Here is a 25638-nt window from a genome sequence, read left to right as displayed (position 1 = left end):
AGACCTTATAATAATTATTATAGAAACTAAACACAGCCCCCCCACACACACACACACATAGGCCTAACACTAATAGCACTATAGGCAGCCATTCGATGATGCCAGTGCCTTTATGCGTTACGTATTTAAAACGCCCAGTCAGATGTATTTTACACCTGCCAAGCACAAGTCACCCAATTTCGAAAATTGGACGTTGAATGTACACTCTCATGAATATTGATTGGCAACATTTTCCAATATGAGCGCTCAAATCGGACACAATAGAACAATAGACCATTCAGTGCGTTGAGGATTACTATCAAACTTCTCGCAGTAAATTGCTAGTTGGCTTAGTGGTAATGCATTGAGTTTCAGAACCGCAAGGTCTCGGGTTTGATTCCCAGCTCTGCCTACGTTTTTTCAAGGCTGGGAAAAATATCAATTTCTGAACTGCTAACTTATTTGGCGCGCCATCTGAGCCGTTCCTTTTCTGATGGCTGTGTCTCTTGCAGGCACACTCCCTTTGGAATCCAAACCAGATTCCTGCACATTATACGCTGGCGAAGTTACGTAATAATCGGATTAACTACCATAGCAATAGGTCATAACAATTGTTGAATATACCGCGCTGCACTGATACGTTCACGCGGTACCTCTGCATTGAACCATATCATGCTGATCACTTGCACCTGTAAGATTAGTATCTTTGAAAAGACCAGTATTGTATTCAATCTATGATTGCAGACATACACAGGTGATTAGTTTAACTTGCTTGTAGTGCAGCGCGATTTGTTCAAAATTGTTTTGACCTATTGCTATGGTAGTTAATCCGATTAATTACGTAACTTCGCCAGCGTATACATCGCTCAAAAGCCTCTCGTTATGAAAATAGCTGATTCATTAAATAAATATTGTAATCTGTGTGTCTGGGACACCAGCTCCTATGGTGAAGAACACCATGTGTTGACTGCATAATTTGACCGAGGTCCAACGCAAGTTACGCAACCGTGCAAACAATGATAATTATTATCTATACCACGTCCGGTGACACCTCATTATAGAAATTGGACCTGTAGATAGGTTGTAAGGGGGGATAGTATTTTGCTTGATAAAGTCAATATAACTTACCAGGCGCGAACGAGGCCATATCTATATCATTTATATCGTATGTTAGAGCCGGGGTAGAGCGTATTTCATAGTTGCACGTAACAAGTGCATTTCACAAACCTGATATACGGTATGTATACATTATTGTACATTATTATATCTCTACGTAGACTGCGGAACTCAGTCCTCAATGATAGTCAGTCATTTATCTTTTGGTCGTTATATGACTATCATTTGAGGGACTGAGTTGTTATAATATATCTTCCGAGGTGCAATTTCAGACAATAGCTGGGGATTAGTGGGGCAGAGGTTATCTATTGAATCCTTTCATGACCACTGAAGCATAGTCAAGTCTGCCAAGGACACTCGGTACAAATTGAAAGACCATCACAAAAGAATGCATGCATGTCAGGTCATCGACACCAATTTGGTGTTTGTTATGACACAAATTTGGTGTCTGTTATGCACCTCGAAATATGTACCTTAAAGTCTGTATCTATGGGGCTAGTCACGATTATCGCACTTTCAGTTTCCCACGCGTTTGAACGGGAATTGGATTGCGTACTTTTTCGATGTCTAGTGAGCAAATTTTTTCAATATTTTGAGAAAATGATGTCAAATTTTCTATTCTGTATTGTTTGGTAATAATGTCTTTTGCCAATAGTATGTTTAAAGTTGTAATTTTGTGTTTTTGATCGCAAAGATCGGATATTTTCGTTCCCGATTCGAATTCTGAACCCTTCGCAAGGGTGCCGATTTCGGCAGAACTTTGACGATAATTTTGCCTTTTTGGACACTAAAATGCTTTCGATCCTTAATTTTGTTTCAACCGAGTCTTAAATTAGCAAGCACAATACGGTTGGTACCACTTTTATATACATTGATGAAATTTTAAAGATTTTTTTTCAAGTTTCTAACCGGCGCAAATCGTTAAGTGTGTATTTCCCATTAACATCAGACAGGGTCTAATTCTGCATAAAACCGGGCAACGTTATTTCTATAGATCTGCTGCGCATTCAAATTGCATTGTATTGCATCGTAATTTCATTTGTGTCTATGCTAATTATGTTTACACAACATGAACTCACGTGTTTTCAAGCAAATTCGCCGATAATAGGTAGCCCTAGAACTCTGGCCATAGTATCCGTTTTTACTTCGGCCAGAGGCACTTACATTGAAAAATTTGTTGGAGATGCTTGAACGATCCAGTACAAAAAATCAATGCTTGATCGAACCAATACAAATGTGTGTCAGGTCACTATTTAACATGATAAAACCCACTTGAGAACACACAATCGTCGGTCATTTCTAAAGATGCATTTATACTCAATCGCTTTTGCAGAAATCTGAATCGCACGCATGGTCAGTGCACTAAATCGCCGTCGTATTTGCCTGCTGAGCATGCGCATGAATCGTTGTTTTTCAAGAGCGACACGTAGGCCTATATTGACACCCTCTGTCGGTCAACGTTCTCTAGAATTGCACGCATAACTTGTGCAGTCAACGACAATGATTCAGTCTGATGAGTAACCCATGGGTATAAACACAGCTTTACACAATGACTAATTTACATAGGCACAAAAGACCGTGTTCATGTACCGTTACTCAGCCAAACACGGCAGAGTAGGTCCCGGATGTTAGGTACATGTTCCTATCTCGTCAATGTTATACCTTTCCAACAAGGAAAGAGATACGAAAAGCGAACGTCTAATAATAGGTGATCAAAAGCGATCGGAATGTTACAAAAGTACAGATCGCATTCAGCTTACTTCATATGAGATGATCTTGGGAAAAATACGGCATAATTTGTCTTGGTGTTTGCGGAATGCCATGCAGTAAAATATTAATACGTTGCGGCAATTCATGATTGACAACTAACAATCGGCGTGTCCTTCGTATCCTCCACTGTCAATTTCTTATCCACTCACTAATCCTCACAAAAGCTTTGTGTTGATTACGTAATGTGTGGAGGCAAATTGCAATAAGTACAATGAAATAATGAGTAGGGCGGGCTCCGAGGCGGGTTTCTTCTTCATCTTACGTAACAGTATTGTTCTCCAAAAAACCCGGAAGCTTGTCGTTTGGAGCTCTAGCTGAAATACAGCAAGATAATGTAAGATAGTAAATGTAAACCTGTATTTTAGCTAGAGTATCTCGAGCTAATTGACATCCAAAATGGCGTAACCCAGTCCTCAATATACATAGGTACGGCGTATATAGGACTGGCAAGCGAGTCTATATGGGGCACGGTGGCGCAGCGGTACCAGGGAGCGGTACGGGCTCTGCCTTGCAAGCGGTGGATTGCGGTTTCGAGCCTCGGCGCTGTCATCGAGTTGTGCACTTGGGCAAGGCGCTTTACCTTACTTACCTGAAGCTACCCAGGAGTGAAATTGGGAGCTGTTATGAATATTGTCCATTGAGCGCCGCCTAAAGATATGATAACACTTTGGGCATTGTATGGCAGCTGACATTCTAAACTACAGCGGTATAAATCATGTGTAAAGCGCTTTGTAACATGTAAAAGGCGCCAAATGTGCAAAAATCGGAAAATATGATCTTAACAAGAATAAAAGACGTCACTTGACACGAAGTGCCGTCAGGTGACACGAAGTGACGTCACGATATGAATATTCATGAGATGGGCGAGGCTAATTAGCATATATGAATATTCATGCAAGTGGGCGTGGCTAATTAACATATCGAGGGTTTTACAGGGGCTATTTTAGTGAGAATAGAAATCCGTGCAGTGAGAATTAAAAATCCGTGCTTAAAATATTTCTATACTAGTTTCAGCCCGAAATATGACTAAGAAATTAAAGAAGTTCCCCTACAAAGTAAGACTGATCAAGTCGGGAAATCCTATGTCCTATATTGTATAGTTTGTGGTGATCAGTCAAACATTCAATTGGTAGGGGCAGTCAAGCAAATATTGCCTCACAACGCCTCTGGTAACGCCCTTTCCTCCCAATGTTTCGGTCACTCGTGGGGGAAAGCCCCTGGACGAGAAAATCCGCTACAGGCGTGGGGCTGCCCAATCGGACAGAAATTGTCCAGAATTGCCCTATGCATCTTCTTGTTTAGACCGTTAAACACCTTAATATGGGGGCAAAAATAAATTAATTACCACAACATATCACCTTTGTTTGTGCTAGAATAGGGTAAAATGGAAAGGTTTTGCGTGTTTCGTGCGCAATTGTCCCAGTAACAGGCCAAAAATAATGACCATCAGAAACATTTTCATCCCCGCTCACCGCTGATATGCCACTGGGGACACCAATAAAAAAAGCAAGTGCGCAGCCTGTATGGCATGCATGTATAATAGTAGCCTAGAATGTTCTTTAATTATTAAAACCAAAAGGAACTGTCTTGGGGTCACTATGTTTGAAAAAAATCATTGTAATTAACGAAAGCTATAGCTTCGGAAATGATCAATAATGTCATTTTGCCGGATTTAATTAAAAATTCATAATTAAAAAGTTAATGAGATATTTCAATTTTTCTTTTTGATTTTGAGAGCATTAGTCAAGCCCGGGTAGTCAAGTTACATAAAGTAGTGCAAACAAATGGGCTCAAATTTGATTGCAAAGGTGGTTTCTAGAAAGGGGTAGATTTATTTTGTTGCAAAAGCCCTTACATCCACAAAAGGCGCGATATAAAAGAAATAATAAAACAAATAGTAAGGCTTTAAAATTGTACCAAACCTATTCATCAACACTTTATCCGAACCCAAATTGAATCAAATCGAACAAAACAAGTTGTTTTTCTCAAAAAGTGGATGTAAGGGCTTTTGTAACAAAGCTCTTCAAATAAAAGTAATGCTTCCTCTACTTCTACTTCAGTGTCAATGAGGTTAAGAAAATGGTTATACTATTGTACTTTTTTTACTCACCCTGTATATTGATTGTAGAAAATAAACACCCTGTTTATGGACTGAACATCTTAGTGTTTTAAGTTGAGCACTGTAGACATTCAGTTCATGAAGAGTGTGTTTAATCTTTTGTAATGAAATTTATATGCAACTTTTACAGATATTAATTTCGTGCAAGTGTAGGCACCTGTGTACATTTTACGCATTTTTGCAGAGTTTGTATTCATTTTTGCATATCAATACCATAAACTTAATGACATTAATGATCCTAGTGTGTACTTTCATGGAGCTGTAGGTAATCAAAAATAATGACAAGTCAATTAAATAAATTAATCAAATACATTGGTGAATACATTAGTGAACCAGACATGTATAAATTTTCAACTTTAAGTGCATATCATTAGATTGATAAACTTTACTTTGAGGACTGTAAAATGTCAAAAATATCATAAGATTTGTATTATATTGCAAATTTCAAAAATTCAAAATTATTTGATATCAGTTAATGCTATTCCTCGTATTCAGAATGCAATTTGGTATGTCTGATTGATTTGCTCTCAGCTGTCAGTCATTGACGTCAAAAACGAGTCAGTAAAATGCGTGATTTGTAAAAGTTTACAGAACTCGAGGGGAGACAACCCCTCTGCCAGCAACCCCTTCCCCTCAAGCTTGTCTCCGCTAGCTGATCTTTGAGATTTACGTTTGCTAACGTACAGTGACTTTTTTCTCCTAAAATAGCCCCTGGTTGACAAACAGAAGGCCTTTACTCAAAAAATGCCTTTTTGAGAAAAATGAGTAAAATAATATTTTTGCATTGAGATGTGACCAAGTATTATTGTGCTATAGATGTAATAGGAAGTTGAATTGAGTTAAGGCTTATGATTTTAAGAATCTGTGGGTATTACAGATGATTTTGGTACCAAAATCTCAACATGGCCAAAAGTGAGTTAAGGCCTTCTCTTTGTCAACCCTCGATATGTGAATAATCAAGAAGTGGCCGAGGCGAAATATTCATGTCATGATATGAATCTTAATGAGACGAAATTTAGATATGATATATAAAGAGTTTTATTTCATTTTATTTAATCTATTTCATTTCAATAAATTTATATAATTTTGACAAATTAAGTTGAAATGAATGACACAAATAAAACTGTTTAATGTGACAATTACCACATTAAGGTAACCCTGGAAAGAAGAATCAGTACAAATGAGTAAAATGAACATTTTTGGATTATTCTTTTATAAAATAATTTGCAATTTTAGCTTTAATTTGCTTTTTATTCGATTCCAATCGGACGTTTGGTTCCAAATCTGTGGGCATTCAAAGATAATTACGTGACGCAAAAATGTGATCCGCTTGGTTTTTGCCTATGCAAACGCATACATGTATTGTATTTCTTATGTATTACATTGTTTTATTTAGTGGTTTGGGCTAAAATAGTAATTGTGTGAATAAAATATTGATGCAACGGCTCAAAATTTGCATAATTACCGCAAAATGTTTTAAAAAACAGTGTTTCTAGACTTTAAATCCAATTAGCGCAGAATGCCATTTTCTTAAAGGCAGCATCTTGCGCGCAGCTTTTTTTTCAATACCCCATGTCCAAATTAGCTGAAATTCCACAGGAGTGGTGGAAAAACCATTTCTAAGACATTTACAGAAGGAATATTGAAAATTCTTTTATTTTGCGAAACATAGGCAATTACGCCCGAAAAAATGCAGAAAATCGCAAAACTTGGAATTTTCAAGGTCGTTCACCCTCGAAATTATTATTTTTGGTTATTTTCTTTCTGTAACTTTCAAGATATCTTTAGCTATCCATTCTTTCAATTTTTAGAAGAAAAAAATTAGATTAAGGAGGTGAAAAACTGCGAGCAAACTATATCCTTTCAAAATCCAAAATGGCCGCCGTTTCCATAGCAACCAACATGTGCGGACCAATTTGGCGTGATTTTTAGAAGTCGATTACCTAAGGTAGTATGCTGACCAAATATAAAAGCCTTGAGTTAAATATTACAGAAAATCACTCTGATCTCGCCTGGGCTACCTTAACCAATATCATGCTTATTAAGCTACTATAATAACCTTCACCGTTATGTACTCAAATCCGGTCAAGTTTCCTTTCTACCTCTTGTAGGCTACGTACAGAGTAGGGTGAAAAAAAGTCTACCAGGCTTGCAAAACTGAAGTAAATGTTCAATGATATACCTATACTTTGTGAAAACATGGGTTTTTACCAATTTAAAGTTCATAGTTGACTGTAATAATAAAAAATGTTTCAAAAGTGACAGAGGGAGTGGAGCTCAAGAAAAGAATACCCTGGGATATCCCCTGGAATCCCACCAGGCACCCCAAATTTATACCTTATTGAACTGAACTGTTGATAAAAAAAAGATTAAAATTCTTCACATATTAGTTTACCCCAATGGTGATACCAGCTTTTGAAATCTTATGTAACTATCAAAATCCATACATCTGTATCAGGGGTGGTCATTATGGCCATACCTGATGAAGATTTGTATTGTTTGAATTGAATGACCACAGGAAGGATTAGATTCACCATGGTTGAAAAGAAATGTATATAAATTGGGGTCACAACATTGGATAGTGGCCAGTTCAAAACTACACCTTGTGCAAGGTACTTGTGACAAGAGCTAGAGTGGCTAAGACACATTTACTAGTACTGGATTACACATTAAACATTACACTACACTTACATAAAATTACAAACCTACACACATTCAACACTTGAATAACATAATTTACAGTTACAAACCTACATACATTTCAATCATTTTGACACACCAAAAAAAAGAAAGAACTAGAGCCACATAAACACAACTTTATATTAGCCAAGTACCATAATATTTTGGCTGTTCCAGCAACTGCCTTGCCCCAAATGTAACAGTTTTCACAAAAATTCAATTTTCTGGAAAGCGGGTTAACATTTTTACAATTTTCTTTAGCAGTTATTTTAAGGACATTACTCACACTATGACAAATATTTTTGGCACAATCAGGGAAAATTAACATGGCTTTTTTGTGTTGTAAAGAAAATGGCTCATAAATCCCATTGACTTTGTGTACAAAAGTTCATTGACCGGTAGCACCCTAAACTTTTTTGAATTTTTTCATATTTTGCAGGTATGATTTTATTATCAAAATGAACAAAATGAGGGGGTGTCCCGTTGAAAAATACCAATTTCATTTTTTGTGAATCACCCTAGTACAGAGTGACCATTACGTACGTACATCCATCAAGGAAGTTTAACTTTTCGAAACTCAGATTTCAAGTTTACATGTCACATAAAACAACAATCAAAGTAATAACATTGGCAATAAACAACACACAATGTTTGAAATAACAATACAATTTTAGTATTAAAAACAATAGGTTGTTTGGGTCTGGGTGCTTAATCTCGCCGATAAAGTCTGCGGCGTGCCCGCAACCCAAGACGCAAACCCAAGCCGATGCGCCTATGCTGAGAAATAAAATACTGTTGCGATATGCACTAACAAAATGTGTGTCTGCTCGATGAAAAGCCATGTTCAGTCACCCGTTCATCGGCTTGATCGGCCCAACTCCTACATTTCTCGCAACCGGCTTATAACACTTGACAACAATACCCTTACAAATTAGTGTCCTTGAGTGCGTTGATTCTTTGCCGGATTATATCGACTGATCCGCAAATTGCTCACGGTGGGTAAACTCAAGTACGTACTACAATAAACATTAATATAAAGGTTTTGAGTAATGAATGGCAAACCGCAGAGCAAGAAGATGGCAAGATGTTGCGAACTCGATGCCCATAACTGCTCGCGAATTCGCAACCAGGTATATGGCTACACTATATTAATTCATCGGCGTGCTGCGGCTTGAAACTGCAAGACGCAGTAGAGCCATCGAAATGCTGCGAGACGACGCAGAGGTAATCGGCGAGATTAAGCACCGGGTCCTAATACAAGCAAATGAATATTATGATGTTGTATAATGTTCATGGCCACTTGTTTGTATAATGATCTTATGTTAAATACGACCGAGCTTCTTGTCGATGTTTAAAACTTAAATTATCAACTCAGAGTCAAAAGCGTTACTTGCGTCGGAAAATGCGTAAAGCAAATGTGACGCCATAGCCGGGCGCCATAGACACAAGTAGTGAAATTATTAAATAAGCGGCCGGTGGTGAAATGCGTCGATTGCGTAACGCGGGTTTTAGAGGTTTAGAATTTGATTAATGACGAGGCGAATCGGTCTATTTTATTTCATTTCTATATTTTAAGCTATTTTATTTTCGATAAAATTTCGCGAACATTATTTTATTCTTCGCTGCCTTCGCTGTCCGTGGCACCCCATCATCGACGTTCTCCTTGTCCGCACCGTACTGGAACAGCCCGTCAAATTTAAGAAGAGATTATTTTTTATAATAGTTATAACAAGCTAACAACCCATGTGATCTAACAATTTTACTGTAGGTCCCCATTTTACAACATACTTTACCACTTCTTTTTACCACTTTTACCACACAGCTTCACATAAATATCAGTAGATGAAGTCAAAATGGCAGATGAAAAGCCGAAGAAAAAAGCTTCAGGGCCTTCCTTGGCTGACCTAAAAGGCGATTTGCCTTCGGAAGTAGTTCATGATGGGGTACCGTTTCCTTGGATGGTGTCTGAGAGGGCGGTAAAAGCTTTGAAAGATTATGACGTCAGAGATGATGACATCTGGGTAACAACGTATCCAAAAGCAGGTAATAACGAGACTCAGGTAAAGACATATGGACATTTCCATAAGAAACAGAATTGTATTTCTTTTCCACAAAATGTTAGTTTCACTGTCGCATATATATCCCCCTTTGGATTTTGACACGTACAGATAAGGCAAAAGAAAGAAAATCACTATTTAATTTAAGCGCCTAATATTCTTTTATTATAAGGTATTTTTAACATTGATTTTGCAATTTTCATCGTTTTGAGATAAATAAGAATAGGATTATCTAGTTTAAAGTCACTAACACCCCTTCGAACGGACCACTCTACCCCCGTGTAAGGTGGTAGATTACAATAAAGCCATTGCGTCAGCTGGGAACAAATCTGTTAGATTGTACACCCACCCCGGGGGAGGAGGCTGGTAAGATGAGGGTTATGGGATGGTGCTATAATTATGCGTACCCCGGGTTGGTAAATTATAGGGGGTGGTGGTCAAAGATTTGTTGGCGGATCAAAAGGTGGCAAAACATTTTTTGGCTGGTCGAAAGGGGTACAAGCAATTTTTGGCAGACCGAAAGTGGGCATGCAATTTTTGCTTCAGATGTTTTGGGGACCGTTTCTATTCTATATTACGCCCTAAAAAGAAAAAAGAAAAATGTTAGGAACACGTTCAAATATGCAAAATTTTCCTGCTCCCTCTGTTTGCATTATATGATAAGATAATTAATTAACTTTGGCTTCCCGAATTTCTTCGATACAAAGGGAGAGAAGATTTATTGGCATGTAAAAACAGGAGGGTGAAAAGCTTTTTCGGCACGTCGAAAGTGGGGAACAAAGATTTTTTGACACGGCCAAATGGTGGGGGTCAAGCGATTTTTGGCAGGCCATTTTGAGAATTCACCACCCCGGGTTACAGCACCTAACATGCCTAATGTATCAGGTGCACAGCATTATATTTCCGCTCCCTGGTTAAAACAAAGAATACAATTATCTGCACAACGCAGCTGTTATAAATACGCATACATTTAGAACTAATAATAGTTTCCACAATAATTATGCATAGAAAGAAGGATGCATGCATTTTGATACCCCATTTGTCAAATGTCGTTCAATATTCATAACACTGTAGTGCTTTTGAAGAAAAATACCCGAATTTAAAGGTTGCAATTTACAGCAATCAATAATAGTTCTCACGCAAGCATTGTGGCACGAAAACCGTCCATTCTCTTCGCGCTGACTTCAAATCAATACAAATAGCTGCAACTTTTTAATTCGGGTACCGTATTTCTCTTTAAAAACACTGCTGTGTTGATAATATTGAACGAAATTGGACAAAATGGGGTATCAAAATGCGCGTAAATAAATCATCCTTCTTTCTATGTTGAAATATTGTGAACACAATAATTAGTTCTGACGTTATAGGCGTATTTATAACAGCTGCATTACTTTTTGTGCAGTCTTCAGACAGATAGGCACTGTGTTTTTCCTTGGGAGGGCAGATTCCCTGCGGGTCACTTTCAATTTCAAATATGGGGCAACGTAATCGAGGTTTCTAGCAATAGTGACAAGGAACTTCACCTTATGCAATTTCAGGAACACACTGGGCAGTTGAAATCGTTAATCTTGTGCTCGCAGATGGACATGAGGAAAATATCGATCGCACTAAACAGGCTAAGCCAATGGAATTTGATTTCACTCAACCTGGGGCTAAACCTCCTGACCATTTACCGCCTGACATGAGGATACCTACATATGAGCAAGTGAAGGATTGGCCATCTCCTAGAGTGTTCATGACACATCTACCCGAGCATATGATGCCAAAACAAATATGTGAAGGGAAAGGAAAGGTAAAGGGATTACACCAACTTAAAGGCCCTTAACCCGATCAACAGCATCACGCCCCCCCGATTATTCTCATCATTGTTGATGAGTTTTTGCTTTTGTATAATGGATCATATTTTTTTATTACTATCCTGCAATTTATCGATTCAAATCGATGTATTTCCGGAGCAACTTGAAAAAACAGCTCCTTGGTGGTTGCCACTTTATCTAAATTTCACACTGCATGGGGAATTCTGGGTATTCGAAGAATGAAATCGGGATGAATTTGAGGCGTTTCAACTCAATACCAGTTCGCCCGCAAAAAAAAAAAAAATCAAAATATATCAAACTATAATTGGGGCTATAATGAGATAAACATAAAACAAAAAATTAAGAAATACATAAGGGGCGAAATAAATTCTAGAAAACATAAACTATATTGTCAAGCATGAAACGAGGAACATGAAAAAATATAAGAGCACCCCATTAAAGAATTCGTTAAAATAAAACAAAGAAAAATCATAAAGATGTGAGAATGTTCATGATATACCCTAAAATAAAGAAATAATTAAGCGAAACAAATAAAAAGCATCAACTATCCTGTCAAGAATGATAATGGACGTAGTGATAACAGTTAATTAAGATTAATTAGTATGAATGCCCGGTATAAACGTGTACAGGGCCGAACTGGTTGCCGTCAGTGCCACGGCGATTAACTTCCTGTTTTCAACGGGACATGCACTCGATCGACCGTACGGCACACAGTCCTTTGTTATTTCGTGATGGCGACCAGAATGCAATTCAGACGTACCAACGTATTGGTTTGCTAATTTATGCTTATTATTCACATTGACGCTTTCCCGTTTTCACATAATTTATATATGCATAAAGGGGACGATATTTGACATTGTATGTAAGTTTGAATACAATCCATATCCTAAACCACAAGTGGTCGTAGTGATATGAAGTTGAAGATAGATGGATGGTTGGGTGGATGGGTGGGTGTATGGATGACTTGGAGGACGGATGAATGGATCGATCGATTGATCATGTTGACGGGTTGAATGATTTAATAATTGAATGAATGAATGATTGATTGATTGATTGATTGATTGATTGATTGATTGATTGATTGATTGATTATTTGATTGATTGATTGATTGATTGATTGATTGATTGATTGATTGATTGATTGATTGATTGTGGCTTATTTTCAGATCGTGTTCGTTCTTCGCAATCCCAAGGATCTAGCCGTCTCCATGTGGCACTTTCTTCTACCCAACAAATTCAACCCCAAACATGAGCAGTGGAATACATTCCTTGAACAGTACTGCACTGACGAGAGTAAGAATAAATAGATCTAAGAGAACATGTGTGTTGACTCAGAATGGTATTGCATAATGTATATTAGCATGTTTGGATAAGAGCATAAGATAACATTAATTTTAATGGCATTTGCCATTAAATGTTGCCAAAGTCCCGCCAACCATGCCAACCAATGCAACAGTTCTTGAAACAGGTTCATCAGATAAAGAAATACAGAGTTTTTGATTCTAAATCAATTTAAGAAACTTTATTTTTATGATCAACTGTTGGACACTAAAAGTAAGATAAACATCACTACCGGACGTGACACATTAACAACGAGCTTTGACAAGTCAGTTGTTCACTGACGAAACTGTCAGCAAAAATATGTTTCTTCAATTGGTTTTGAGAGATTATTTTTTTCATCCCTTACCGTTTTTGTATGTAAGGCATTCAATGGGGTGTAATTATTTTCTATATCAGGTGATATCCAGGACAATTTGGTTGCAATGGAGATTAACCTCGTGGAAATATTTGGCTACAAAACGAGCTAAAACGATTCTCTTATAAAAGCATCTATGCACACTTTCCACCTAGATACACCTGAGCACACAATTATGTCCAAGAGCTTCTAAGGAAGCAGTGCCTTGTCTCTACACAGTATGTGTTTACACTACACGCTTGAGTGCACAGCACCATAAGAGCTGTGTGAGCTTCTAGCTGGTGACTAGTGGAAAATGCGGCATCTTGATTGTTTTTTGTCAAAACCCCAAATGTTCCTTCATCCAATCAGAATTTTTTTTATATCGAGCGAAATCTAACACTTCCCCCTAAAAACGCTTTTTTCTTTCATTACGTCAACAGATAACAATTCAATGTTTATAGCAAATTGAATATAATTGAAAATGACCTATTGAAATACAATTTTTGACCAAAATATAGGTTTTAAAAGTCAAAACCCCGAGTGATCCTTACATTATTTTTCAGATTTTATGTCATTAAATGAAAGAGCACGCGTATATTGTCCATATACTAGCTTCATTTCAATGAGCAATGACCAATTCTCTTTAAATTGCAAATCTTGTGCGAAAAGTTACTAGTTTCGCTTGTTTTATCATACGGTTGTAAATTCAATGAACAATGACTTTGCTACAAGACCGCTTAGAAATTGATATGCTCCACAGATGCTTCTATTTCCAAAATGCATACCATGCAAGCACCTTCCGTCGGGAGAGGTCACTGGTGCTAGAGCATGGAATCAAGATATTTAAAATCGGTGACAAACTTGATGGGTTGTCCGTATATTTGAAGTGGTGGCTGTGCAGTTGATGGTCATAATGTTCTTACATTTAGAAACACAGGCTTCCTGCTGCAGCTGCTGTTCTGGTGATCTGGTTCAAAATCAATATTATAAAGAGCAAAGTGGCACCTCATGACATAGATAGGGTGAATGAGGTGTCTGTGAGAGGGTAGTGGTGTAAAAGTTCAACTTTCTTTTGTCGTTTTCTTTGAGGTCCATGGTTTCGTATCAAAAATAATCCCACATGTTATTTATTTGGTTTAAATACAACAATCGTCGTGAAGTTCAGCTAAACTTCTCAACTTTGTACCTGTGACCTCTACCAAGTTGATTGTGTTATTGCTGTGGCGCCAATGATCAAAAAGCTCGCTCAATTCTCGTCTATTTTCACATAATTTCCCCTCACTTTCCTTTTTTATCTTTGTTTTTGTAGTGGTTTGTGGGAGCTACTTTACCTACAACTTGAACTTTTGGAACAAACATCGCCTTGATGAAAATTTCCTATTTCTCAAATATGAAGATATGAAACGGGTGAGTTCAAAATAAACAAATGAATATTTATGATCCCCTTCTCTTTTAGTTATTTTCGTAGTATGCATTATTTGAAAATGGAACCTTTGGTGAGATATCAAGCAATTATCAGGCAGCTCATTTCGTACATAGTTACCTTCACATGATTACATTCAAAAGGTTGAGGTAATCCGGAGGGGGGAATCATATATTTTTGACAAAAAAAACCAGAAATGTGAGGAATACCCGTATGGTCATTTGTTTTAAGTGACCGCTGGTTTTGCTGAGGTCTTCTGTTCTATTTTGGTACTTCAACAGGATCTTAGAACAGCAGTGGTCCAAGTAGCGGATTTTCTAGGACGCTCTCTGTCGGACGAAGCCGTAGACCGTGTAGTTGACAAGGCTACGCTAGATAGCATGAAACAAAGATTTAACACGGTCGAAAGTAAATCAGGAAAAATTGGAGCACCGTCTATTATAAGAAAAGGTAATAACAAATAAGGAAAGCATAACAGTATTGTTGAAGCTTAAAACCTTTGACTCGAACACAAAGATTTTATCCCTACCTCGATGTGGATGTGGTAGAGGGAGACTGTGAATTATGTCAGCAGGTGGTTACCTTTTTACCTTCAACTTTATATTTTGTCCTGTAAACTCCTGGATGTTAGAACTCTCAGTCTTTGTTGATTCATAGCTCATTATTTTTAATGCTTTAATGTGTATTGCCTTCTTGAAATCTTTTTCCTGTGGTCTCTGGATAGGAGGCTATCGTATTCGTGGTTTTCAGTGGCGTAGCTACGGGGGAGCAAGGGGGCACCGTGCTCCCATAGAGGGTGCTGAATTGACTGTTTCAGTATCGATTCTGCGCCCCTCTAAGCGATGCAAGTGAACATTTTCGCGCGCATTTCAGCACAAAATCATTTGAAAGATCAATAAGATCGATATTCAACTTCATTATAACCAAAATTTATTAGTTGTAGGCCCTATTGTTGCAAATTTTCTCGCGCTCCGCGCGAAATTGTTTCAAGCATGGGGCACCATTATGTCTTCTTAGCCTTGGGCGCCACAACCCTTAGCTACACCACTGGCGGTGTTTTGAATGAACCAGTAAAAACTTTCACGTGTCATGCTATCACTTGTTTTATGTACAATTTGTACAAGTTTCTTTTTTATCTATTTATATTGTTATTGTTAATACTATAATTTGTACAAGAGATGTAGCATTTTAAAGTGGTAAAGGAACTTTTGGGACACCCTGTATAAGATATTGTTTTAAAGAAAAATTAATTCTGATTGTGTTTGTATCATCTCTATTTGTAGGTATAGTTGGAGACTGGAAAACACAGTTTACAGTGGCTCAAAACGAAGCATTCAATAAGCTTTATCGAGAGAAGATGGAAGGATCGGGTCTCCACATGGATTTTGAATGAAATCAAGACACGAAACAGTTTTGACATCTTAGCTGAATTTTGAAATATCATGGCTTTGTTCCAAATGAAATCATATCAAAATGTAAATTTCAAAGTAAGGTGTAGCTTATAGAGTGGACATGAGTAATAACTTTTCATATATAAACAGAACAAACACCGGGAGAACAAATATCTCTTACATGTGATTAAATAATTAAGCGCTATTAAGGTTAGCAACTATTTAAACTGTTGCGATTTGATAGTTCACAGCATCTTGCAAATGGTAGTGAGATTTGGCAAAAATGGCATTGATCATTTTATAGCGAATGTGTAGAAGAATTCAAATATCACAGATATTTTGTAGGTCCTGTGGTTCTTAAGTTATGTTGTAAAGAGGGCTGAAACAACAACACTTTTGTAAAACATACATAACTCATTCACAACAATATATCAAGCAAGTTTTCAAAGTATATGATTTGTAGAATGAACTTTTGCAAAACATCAAATAAAGTGTTATTTTTCAATATTATAGATAATGATAATAAATAATGAAATTTACTGACAGTATATAAATTTGCTACATGTATTTGAATTGGGCTTCAACTTGGTCAATACTGCTGTTTTCTTCGTTTTTGCCAATTTTTTCATTTAAAAAAAAAACAAAATGACAATTTGAATATCCATCACTTGTAAGCAATTTATAAGCATTTCTAATTTTTTACACTTGCGCTGAGATCACTGAATTGGCCTTTAAAGGAGGATGGATATTGGTATAAGCATGATAAGTGTAAAGCCATTGTTATTGATAAATATTTAGCTCAATATTATGTTTTGCTTGCAAGCCAAATTGACGTGACCGTCCACTACAATCTCCACCCCTGGTCAGTTTTCTTATACTTTTTTAATATTAGACGAGTATATCCAACGCTCTGAAGGGTCTACTGTTCTATCGTTTCCGATTAGAGCGCTGACATATTGGAAAATGTTGCCAATCAATATTCATGAGAGTGTACATTCAACGTTCAGTTTTCTAAATTGTGTGACTTGTGTTTGGCAGGTGTGAAATACATCTGACTGGGCGTATTAATTACGTAACGAATAAAGGCATTGATATCATCAAATGGTTGCCCAGTGCTGTTATGTGTTTAGTTATATATAGGCCTAATAATTATTATTAAATGTATTCATCATTCCTTTCTTTTCCCTTCTCTGTACTTATTCTTTCCTAGGCCTATACTCGCCTGTTGTGTAGAGCGTTAATATGATGCCGGATCAGTGACCAATTTAATGGCGGAACCCCTTATTCGAAACAATGGTACCACTGTTATGAATAGCCTGTCGCAAACTCTAATCGGCATGAAACGAACAAAGCATTACATAATCTATTGCGACTCTTTGAGTATATCATTAAATTCAGAAGCGGAGTTATAGTTGTTGGTTTTTTTGTTTTTTGGTTGTTGTTTTTTTTTTTTTTTTTTTTTTTGCTTTTCCCCGACTCATTTAGAAGTGGTTCGGGAACTTCGTGGTGGGTGGTGTTACGAGTCGTACTTGACTCAAGGCCAAAATCACCTTTTACCCAAATTCACACGAATGCACAACACAAATACACTGTTTGGTTATGTTAACAAAATCTAAGTCTTTAATTGAAAGCACGTTATTATTGGTACAATATATGACAACAAATGCACATACACAATAATCAAATATAATCACTCTTTATCTATTTAGTACTTAGCCAGCATTCTTCTTCTTGGTGATCATAAAGTTCTTGCAATGTTCTGGGCGACTGATGTAATATATCCTTAGTCAAGTGTCCTGCGAAAATCAGCGAAGTCCAGTGTATACTTGAGTTTATAAATATTCTTGCGTATGAAATCCTCACACAAAAATGGCGTTGCTTTCTCCTTGCATTGCTTTCTCCTCCAAACTTAACTCCTTGCGCTGCTTGCTCCAAACTTAACTCCTTGCGCTGTTATGGTGCTATTTCCACCTTTCACACATATCTTCAGGAAGCAGGACTGCGATGCAGTTGTCCCCACTTATTTTGACAGTTGCGTTGAATCTAAACACCAGACTTCAGCAAGTCGACAGAAGAATATATATTCCTTTCTTGGAAGAAGTACGTTCTTTGACGTATGCTAGATCTTCTCCGACAACACTGGCAAATAGTAGTACTTTGACTACATAAAATATTTCTGGTTTGCAATTTCCTTTTTTGAAGGAATTGGACTGTAAGCATATTAGCTAGCTAGCCCAGATCAACACTATCAACTGTGACAATAATTGTGTTTACATTTTCTTATATATCATGCAGGGGGAAATCCCAAATATTAATAGCCATGGTGATCTTGGAAATTCCCAAGCCTTAATTATAGCATTAACCTTTCTCATTACATCACTTCCTGAGGGGAATCCCCTGACATCACTTCCTGAGGGGATTCCCGTGACATCATCTTAACTTTACAATCTCTAGGGGTATTCTCATATGATCCAAAATGTGAAATGATTCAATTTGTTTTTGATCAAGTTGATGCAAGAAAGGGGAATCCCTAAAATGTCTCATAAAATAGATTTTAATTGTAAACAGAGATAAATCGTCAAATTAAATTACTCAGGGCACATCACACCCTCACCCTTAAAAGAAGAAAGTTTGAATGTAATGAAAACTTTCTTAATTGTTTTCTTCTTTTACATCAACTTCAACATAATATTAACTTTGAGTGCTTATATTAACTCAACATACACAGTGACTACTTGTCACACAAGTTCGTTTTAAATGAATTTTTGTTCGTCAGTTTTTATGCAATTCTGGACAAGGCATCAGCCATTACATTGTCTTTTCCCTTAATATGTTTGATGTCCAGATTGTACTCTTGCAAGGTCAAACTCCACCTCACCAGTCTTTGATTTTTGTTCTTCATCCTGTTGATGAAGGTGAGGGGATTGTGATCTGTGAAAACAAGCACAGGGTATACTGTGGTACCCAAATACACATCAAAATGTAGCAATGCTAATAGCAATGCTAGACACTCCTTCTCAATTGTGGAGTAATTTCTCTGGTGCTCGTTGAATTTCCTTGAAAAGTAACAAATGGGGTGATCTATTTGATCTTCACCCTCTTGCATCACAACACCTCCACAGCCTATGTCACTGGCATCAACAGTCAACTTGAACTGCTTCTGAAAATCAGGTGCAGGAAGTACTGGTGAACTCATGAGTATTGATTTGACTTTGTGAAAAGCATTTTCACACTGTTCTGACCAAACGAATTTTGCATCTTTCTTCAACAAAGACTTCTGTGAGTGGAACCTGCCGGTACCCTTTCAAAAGATCAAATTTGCTAACAAATTTTGCATTCCCAATTTTGTCAATGTAATCATCAATTCTTGGAATTGGGTACGAGTCTGTCTTTGAATGAACATTTGCAGCTCTCATATCTGCTACTAATATGTATGAACCATCAGGCTTGGGAACAAGAATGCATGGTGAACTCCACTCACTACTACTTGGTTCTATGATATCATTGTCTAGCATGTAATTGATCTCATTTTTGAGATGTTCCATTTTCAATGGATTGACTCTGTAAGGATGCTGCTTGATTGGTTTTGTATCACCAACATCTACATCATGAAATGCAGCATTTGTTCTACTTGGCGTATCAGGAAATATATTGTCAAATTTGTGAATCAAATTTGCAATTTGACTTCGTTGATCTTGAGAAAGATGACCTAACTTTGAGTCCAAATTAGTGAGCACATCAGAATTGTTCAATTTTACATTATACTCTTTGTGTTCCAGCTCTTTATCCTCAAATGTGACATCAGAATTGTCATCTTTACTCTTGTTTACATTGGCGATTTTGTCTACATCGGCATGTTTGTCTACATTATCAGTATGTTTTACTGTACACACAGGTTTTGGAATGCCACTGTCACTTCTTTCAACATACTCTTTGAGCATATTTATGTGGCATAACTGTCTGCTCTTGCGTCTACCAGGAGTCTTGATAATATAATCTACTTCACCCACTTTTGACTCTACCTCACATGGGCCATGATATCTGGCTTGTAATGGGTGTCCTGGAATTGGAAACAGTACTAGAACTTTGTCACCTGGTTTCTTTCTTTGGCATGTTGATCATACCATTGTTTCATTTTGGCCTGACCCTGTTTCAAGTTTTCTTTGGCGATATCAGTTGCTCTATTAAGCCTATGCTTAAAATTGGAGACATAATCCAATAAATTAATGTCTGATTTCTCATTGAGCCACTTTTCTTTCAACAACTTTAAGGGCCCGCGCACTGTGTGTCCAAACACTAACTCAAAAGGACTAAATCCGAAAGTTTCCTGAACAGCTTCCCTAGCAGCAAACAACAAGAAGTGTACTCCCTCATCCCAGTCCCTCTGAAATTCCAAACAATAGGTCCTGATCATGTTTTTCAATGTTTGGTGGAACCTTTCTAGTGCACCTTGTGATTCTGGATGGTATGCACTTGAGGTATACTGTTCTATACCTAATTGATACATGACCTGCTGAAATACTCCAGAAGTAAAGTTTGATCCTTGATCTGACTGTATGGACTGTCACTGCTTTAATATATATTTCTCAAGGGTATGGCTTCAGGAAAGCGTGTTGACGCGCACATAATTGTCAGAAGGTATTGATTACCTGACTTAGTCTTTGGTAGGGGGCCTACACAATCAATAATAACCCTACTAAATGGTTCATCAAAGGCTGGAATTGGCTTTAATGGAGCAGGAGGTATTTTCTGATTTGGCTTTCCTACAACTTGGCATATGTGACATGTTTTGCAATATTCAGAAACATCTTTTCTGAGAGTGGGCCACCAGAAATGTCTCAGAATTCTTTCATGAGTTTTCTTAACACCTAAATGCCCTGCCATGGGACTATCATGTGCTATGTTAATAACTTCAGTGTGGTACACTTTTGGTACCACAATTTGGTGCACTACCTTCCACTCTTCATCGGCAGGTGCATCAGGCGGGCGCCATTTCCTCATTAGCACATCATCTTGTTTGTAAAAACAGACAGAATTTTGTTCTGCTTCTTCTAGGGTCAATGCCCTTTGATTGATTTCTTTGAGTTCTGGGTCATTTTGTTGCTCCAGAATCAGCTTGTCATGACTTAATGGGTCTTTTATGGTTTCCCCAAGTTGTTCATGCTCAGAGGCTGTGTCATTTGTAGGGGTATTTTTATCCCCAGGAGAAGGAAGTTTATCTTCTTTCTCATTCAACTTTGACACAAATGTGTCTTCCAAATTATAGCCTAAGTCATCAATTTGGTTGTCCTTAGTTGTTTCTAATGAGGCCTTCTTACCCATTGCTCGTGTCACTGCACATGCAGGAAATATCTCCTTTTCCTCACTATTGTCATCCTGTAAACAGGGCTTATCTGTAACTATTGGGTCAGGAAAAACCTTCCCCCCTGCCAGATCATTTCCTAGCAACATGGACACTCCCTTGACTGGCAATTCATGCCTAACTCCTATGGTTACAGGACCAGAAACCAAGTCAGATGTCAAGTTAATTTTGTGGACCTCATTAAAGGGCAAAGTTCCTTCCAGAATCATAGACCGTGCACAACACGTATCTCGCACAATCTTAATGGGCTTTGGACTACCATTATCACCAAGTGATACTACTCCCTCTATCACAAATGGTTCAAATTCCTCACCCACCTTGTCTGTGTCACCTCTCTTTTGTGAGAATTCTTGTTTCTTGATTTGACTGACTTGTTTCTTTGACTCAAGTGACACTGCACATCCTACAGTATTACTAGCAGTTTGCTGCTTTTAAGGTCCGACACGTGGTCACTGTATGTCCTGGTTTCTTACAGAAATTGCAAAATAATTGGGATTTAAATTCAGTCCCACCTGTTGGTCTGGTACCTGAACTCCATGGGGTCCCTCTACCACCAGCACTATGCTGTGAATTAGACCAGGATCTGTGATTAGACTGAGCTCTCCCTTCTTGTGTACCACCCTGATTTGCTCTAGGTTGGTTTTGGCTGAACCTGTTTGAATAACTTCTGTTATGACTAAATCTACTCGCATTCAATTTGTGAGTTAAGCCATAGTCGTCCGCCATCGTCGCCGCGTCACTTAGCGTCTTAATTTTGCTAGCGCTTTCATCCAAGTGGGTTTTAATGTTAGCGTGGACACATTTTTTGAACTCTTCTATAAGAACCAATTTCTTAAGTTGGCTGAAATCATCTTTGACTTCTTTTGAACCAAGCCACCTGTCAAACATTTGTTCTTTTACTCTAGCAAATTCTACATGGGTTTGATCTGCTTGCTTTCTTGAATCTCTGAACTTTTGTCTGTATGCTTAAGTTCAGGCACCAGTTCATAGGCCTTAAGGACTGCCTGTTTGACTTCTTCATAATTGTTACACTTCTCTATTGGTAGAGCTGAGTAAGTTTCCCTGCCCTTCCCCACAAAACTACTTTGTAACAGTAGGGTCCAATGCTCTGGAGGCCATTTCAAATTTGTAGCTACCTTTTCAAAATATTGGAAATACTCGTCAACATCTTTTTCTTTGAATTTAGGCACCAGCTTTACATACTTTGTAACATCAAACCCTGACTTTGAGGAGAAACTTGATGAGTATTTGTCACCTAGCTTTGCCAACTTCTCTTGTTCAAACTTGCACTTTTCCTCAATTTCTCTTTCTTTCAAATGTGCTTCCAAATTGAGCTTTGCTTGCCTGTCCTTTTCTTCCATTTCTAGTTTTGCTAATTTTTCCTTTTCTTCCATTTCTAGTTTTTGGTGCTCAAGCGCCATCTTTTCGTGGCGTGTTTGTCTTCCATTTCTAATTTCTTGTTTTCCATGTCTAGTCTTTCTTGCTTTTCTTTATTTTGCATATCTAGCTTTTGCATGTCCAACTGCAATTGCATTTTCATTTTTTCCATTTCCACCTGAACTTCTAGTTCTTTCAACTTTAGTGCATCCCCGATTTCAGTTTTGACCTCTTTTCTCTTGTCCAAAATGGATTCTCCAAAACATCAATTAAGGCATTTTTGATTATTTGTTTTCTGTTGGCTTGCTTTACATCCAATTCATAGTATTTTGCAAATGCTAATAAATCAGGTTTCTTCAACTTATCAAACTTCTCCCAATCTATAGTTTCAAGAAACTCTTCTGCTTTGAACTCTGCCATAATGTACTTTCACTTTGAAGACTCAGTAAATTAATGTCAACCTTTTTACAGTGTATTTCCCAGACGAGCCCCCAATTTTGTTACGAGTCGTACTTGACTCAAGGCCAAAATCACCTTTTACCCAAATTCACACGAATGCACAACACAAATACACTGTTTGGTTATGCTAACAAAATCTAAGTCTTTAATTGAAAGCACGTTATTATTGGTACAATATATGACAACAAATGCACATACACAATAATCAAATATAATCACTCTTTATCTATTTAGTACTTAGCCAGCATTCTTCTTCTTGGTGATCATAAAGTTATTGCAATGTTCTGGACGACTGATGTAATATATCCTTATTCACTTGTCCTGCGAAAATCAGCGAAGTCCAGTGTATACTTGAGTTTATAAATATCCTTGCGTATGAAATCCTCACACAAAAATGGCGTTGCTTTCTCCTTGCGTTGCTTTCTCCTCCAAATTTAACTCCTTGCGCTGCTTGCTCCAAACTTAACTCCTTGCGCTGCTATGGTGCTATTTCCACCTTTCACGTCACACAATATCTTCAGGAAGCAGGACTGCGATGCAGTTGTCCCCACTTATTTTGACAGTTGCGTTGAATCAAAACACCAGACTTCAGCAAGTCGACAGAAGAATATATATTCCTTTCTTGGAAGAAGTACGTTCTTTGACGTATGCTAGATCTTCTCCGACAACACTGGCAAATAGTAGTACTTTGACTACATAAAATGTTTCTGGTTTGCAATTTCCTTTCTTTGAAGGAATTGGACTGTAAGCATATTAGCTAGCTAGCCCAGACCTACACTATCAACTGTGACAATAATTGTGTTTACATTTTCTTATATATCATGCAGGGGGAATCCCAAATATTAATAGCCATGGTGATCTTGGAAATTCCCAAGCCTTAATTATAGCATAAACCTTTCTCATTACATCACTTCCTGAGGGGAATCCCCTGACATCACTTCCTGAGGGGATTCCCGTGACATCATCTTAACTTTACAATCTCTAGGGGTATTCCCATATGATCCAAAATTAGAAATGATTCAATTTGTTTTTGATCACGTTGATGCAAGAAAGGGGAATCCCTAAAATGTCTCATAAAATAGATTTTAATTGTAAACAGAGATAAATCATCAAATTAAATTACTCAGGGCACATCACAGTGGTCACAAATGTGTCTAAAGTGGGTTAAGCCATGCACATTTTTTTAAACTTTTATATCAAGACGGATTGAAACACCGGCATGAAACTACAGAGGTGGAGAGTGGGTCAAGCCATTACATCAAGATGAAATCTTTACGTGATGAACTCGACCCTTCCTCCTTTTAATAAATTGCTAAATTTAAACTTTCGAATAAGAAGCTCGTCGTGAGAATGTTAATTGGTGTCTATGAGTCATTAATAATAACAACAGACAATTCACCAGCTGGGAAGGTTCTAGCATCATCTGTTAATGAGAAACCAGTCAAAACTTGATTGTGGAACTCAAAAGCGTCATCTAGTTGGCATTAGAAAGGTTGCGATTCCCATACGCCGTGATGATCGTACGTCGTCTAACTAATCAAAACGACTCTCCAGTGTCGGAGCGAGGACGCTTATGTAGACAGTATTTAATATTTTGCACGTACGAAATGAACGCACAGACGACACAGAAAATATACAATATTTGTTCGTTTTACAATATCAGGGATATTGAACATACGAAGGAAATAATTAAAAGTGTGGAAATTTGACTTCATTTATATACATGTGGTTCATGAAATACATGTATGTGTGAGATCGGCAGCATGAAAAAAGGACACAAACCACGGGCATAACGCTACACTATGCCATAGTGACAGTAAAAGTAAAGTATGCGTTGGCTTATATTATTGAATGCAACATATCATAATGTCATTATTATATTGGCACTTCAATACTGAACAATTCAGATTTTAGAATCTACCAGTTTATTAATCGCGAAAGCCCGAGTTAAAAATCGACTATGGACTTTGAATCTTAAACGGGACTTTGAACGGGCAAAGTCCCTAACACACACACTGTCAATCATACTTGTTTATCAATCCAATTAAACCGCAAGCAAGTACAAGACGCGCCCATGCACCTACTGAGAGTTTAATGTTCCCGCCAACACAAAGGGAGGTATAGTTGTGTACCATGTAGTTATTTTAATAACTACATGGTACACAACTATACCGCCCTTAGTTGTGTACCGTGTAGTTATTTTAATAACTACATGGTACACAACACCCTTTGTGTTGGCGGTACCCGGAGGATTTAAACCATAACGAGATCTGGGCGACCAATCACAAGCCAGATCCATTTAAAGATGCATTTCATCATGGCCAATTTTAGTAGGCCAGAAATCCGACAATCTCATCCATAGACAGCCGTGTTAAGCATGTAAACCGCAATCCAAAGTCAGTAGTCCACTT

At 37.6% G+C, this 25638-nt stretch overlaps 1 protein-coding gene across 1 annotated transcript; it reads left to right on the top strand.

The window, feature by feature from the left end:
• The first annotated feature begins 912 nt into the window (after positions 1 to 912).
• LOC140147735 (sulfotransferase 1A1-like) lies at positions 913 to 17427 on the top strand. Its single transcript, XM_072169494.1, has 7 exons — positions 913 to 1216; positions 9486 to 9706; positions 11259 to 11512; positions 12704 to 12830; positions 14525 to 14622; positions 14920 to 15088; positions 15922 to 17427. The coding sequence occupies exons 2-7, from the start codon at positions 9517 to 9519 to the stop codon at positions 16029 to 16031; spliced, it is 948 nt and encodes a 315-aa protein (XP_072025595.1). The 5' UTR covers positions 913 to 1216; positions 9486 to 9516; the 3' UTR covers positions 16032 to 17427.
• Positions 17428 to 25638: the final 8211 nt, after the last annotated feature.

This window comes from Amphiura filiformis, chromosome 3 (assembly GCF_039555335.1).
Source record: "Amphiura filiformis chromosome 3, Afil_fr2py, whole genome shotgun sequence".
Taxonomy (NCBI): Eukaryota; Metazoa; Echinodermata; class Ophiuroidea; order Amphilepidida; family Amphiuridae; genus Amphiura; species Amphiura filiformis.
This window is presented reverse-complemented; position numbering and strand designations above follow the sequence as displayed.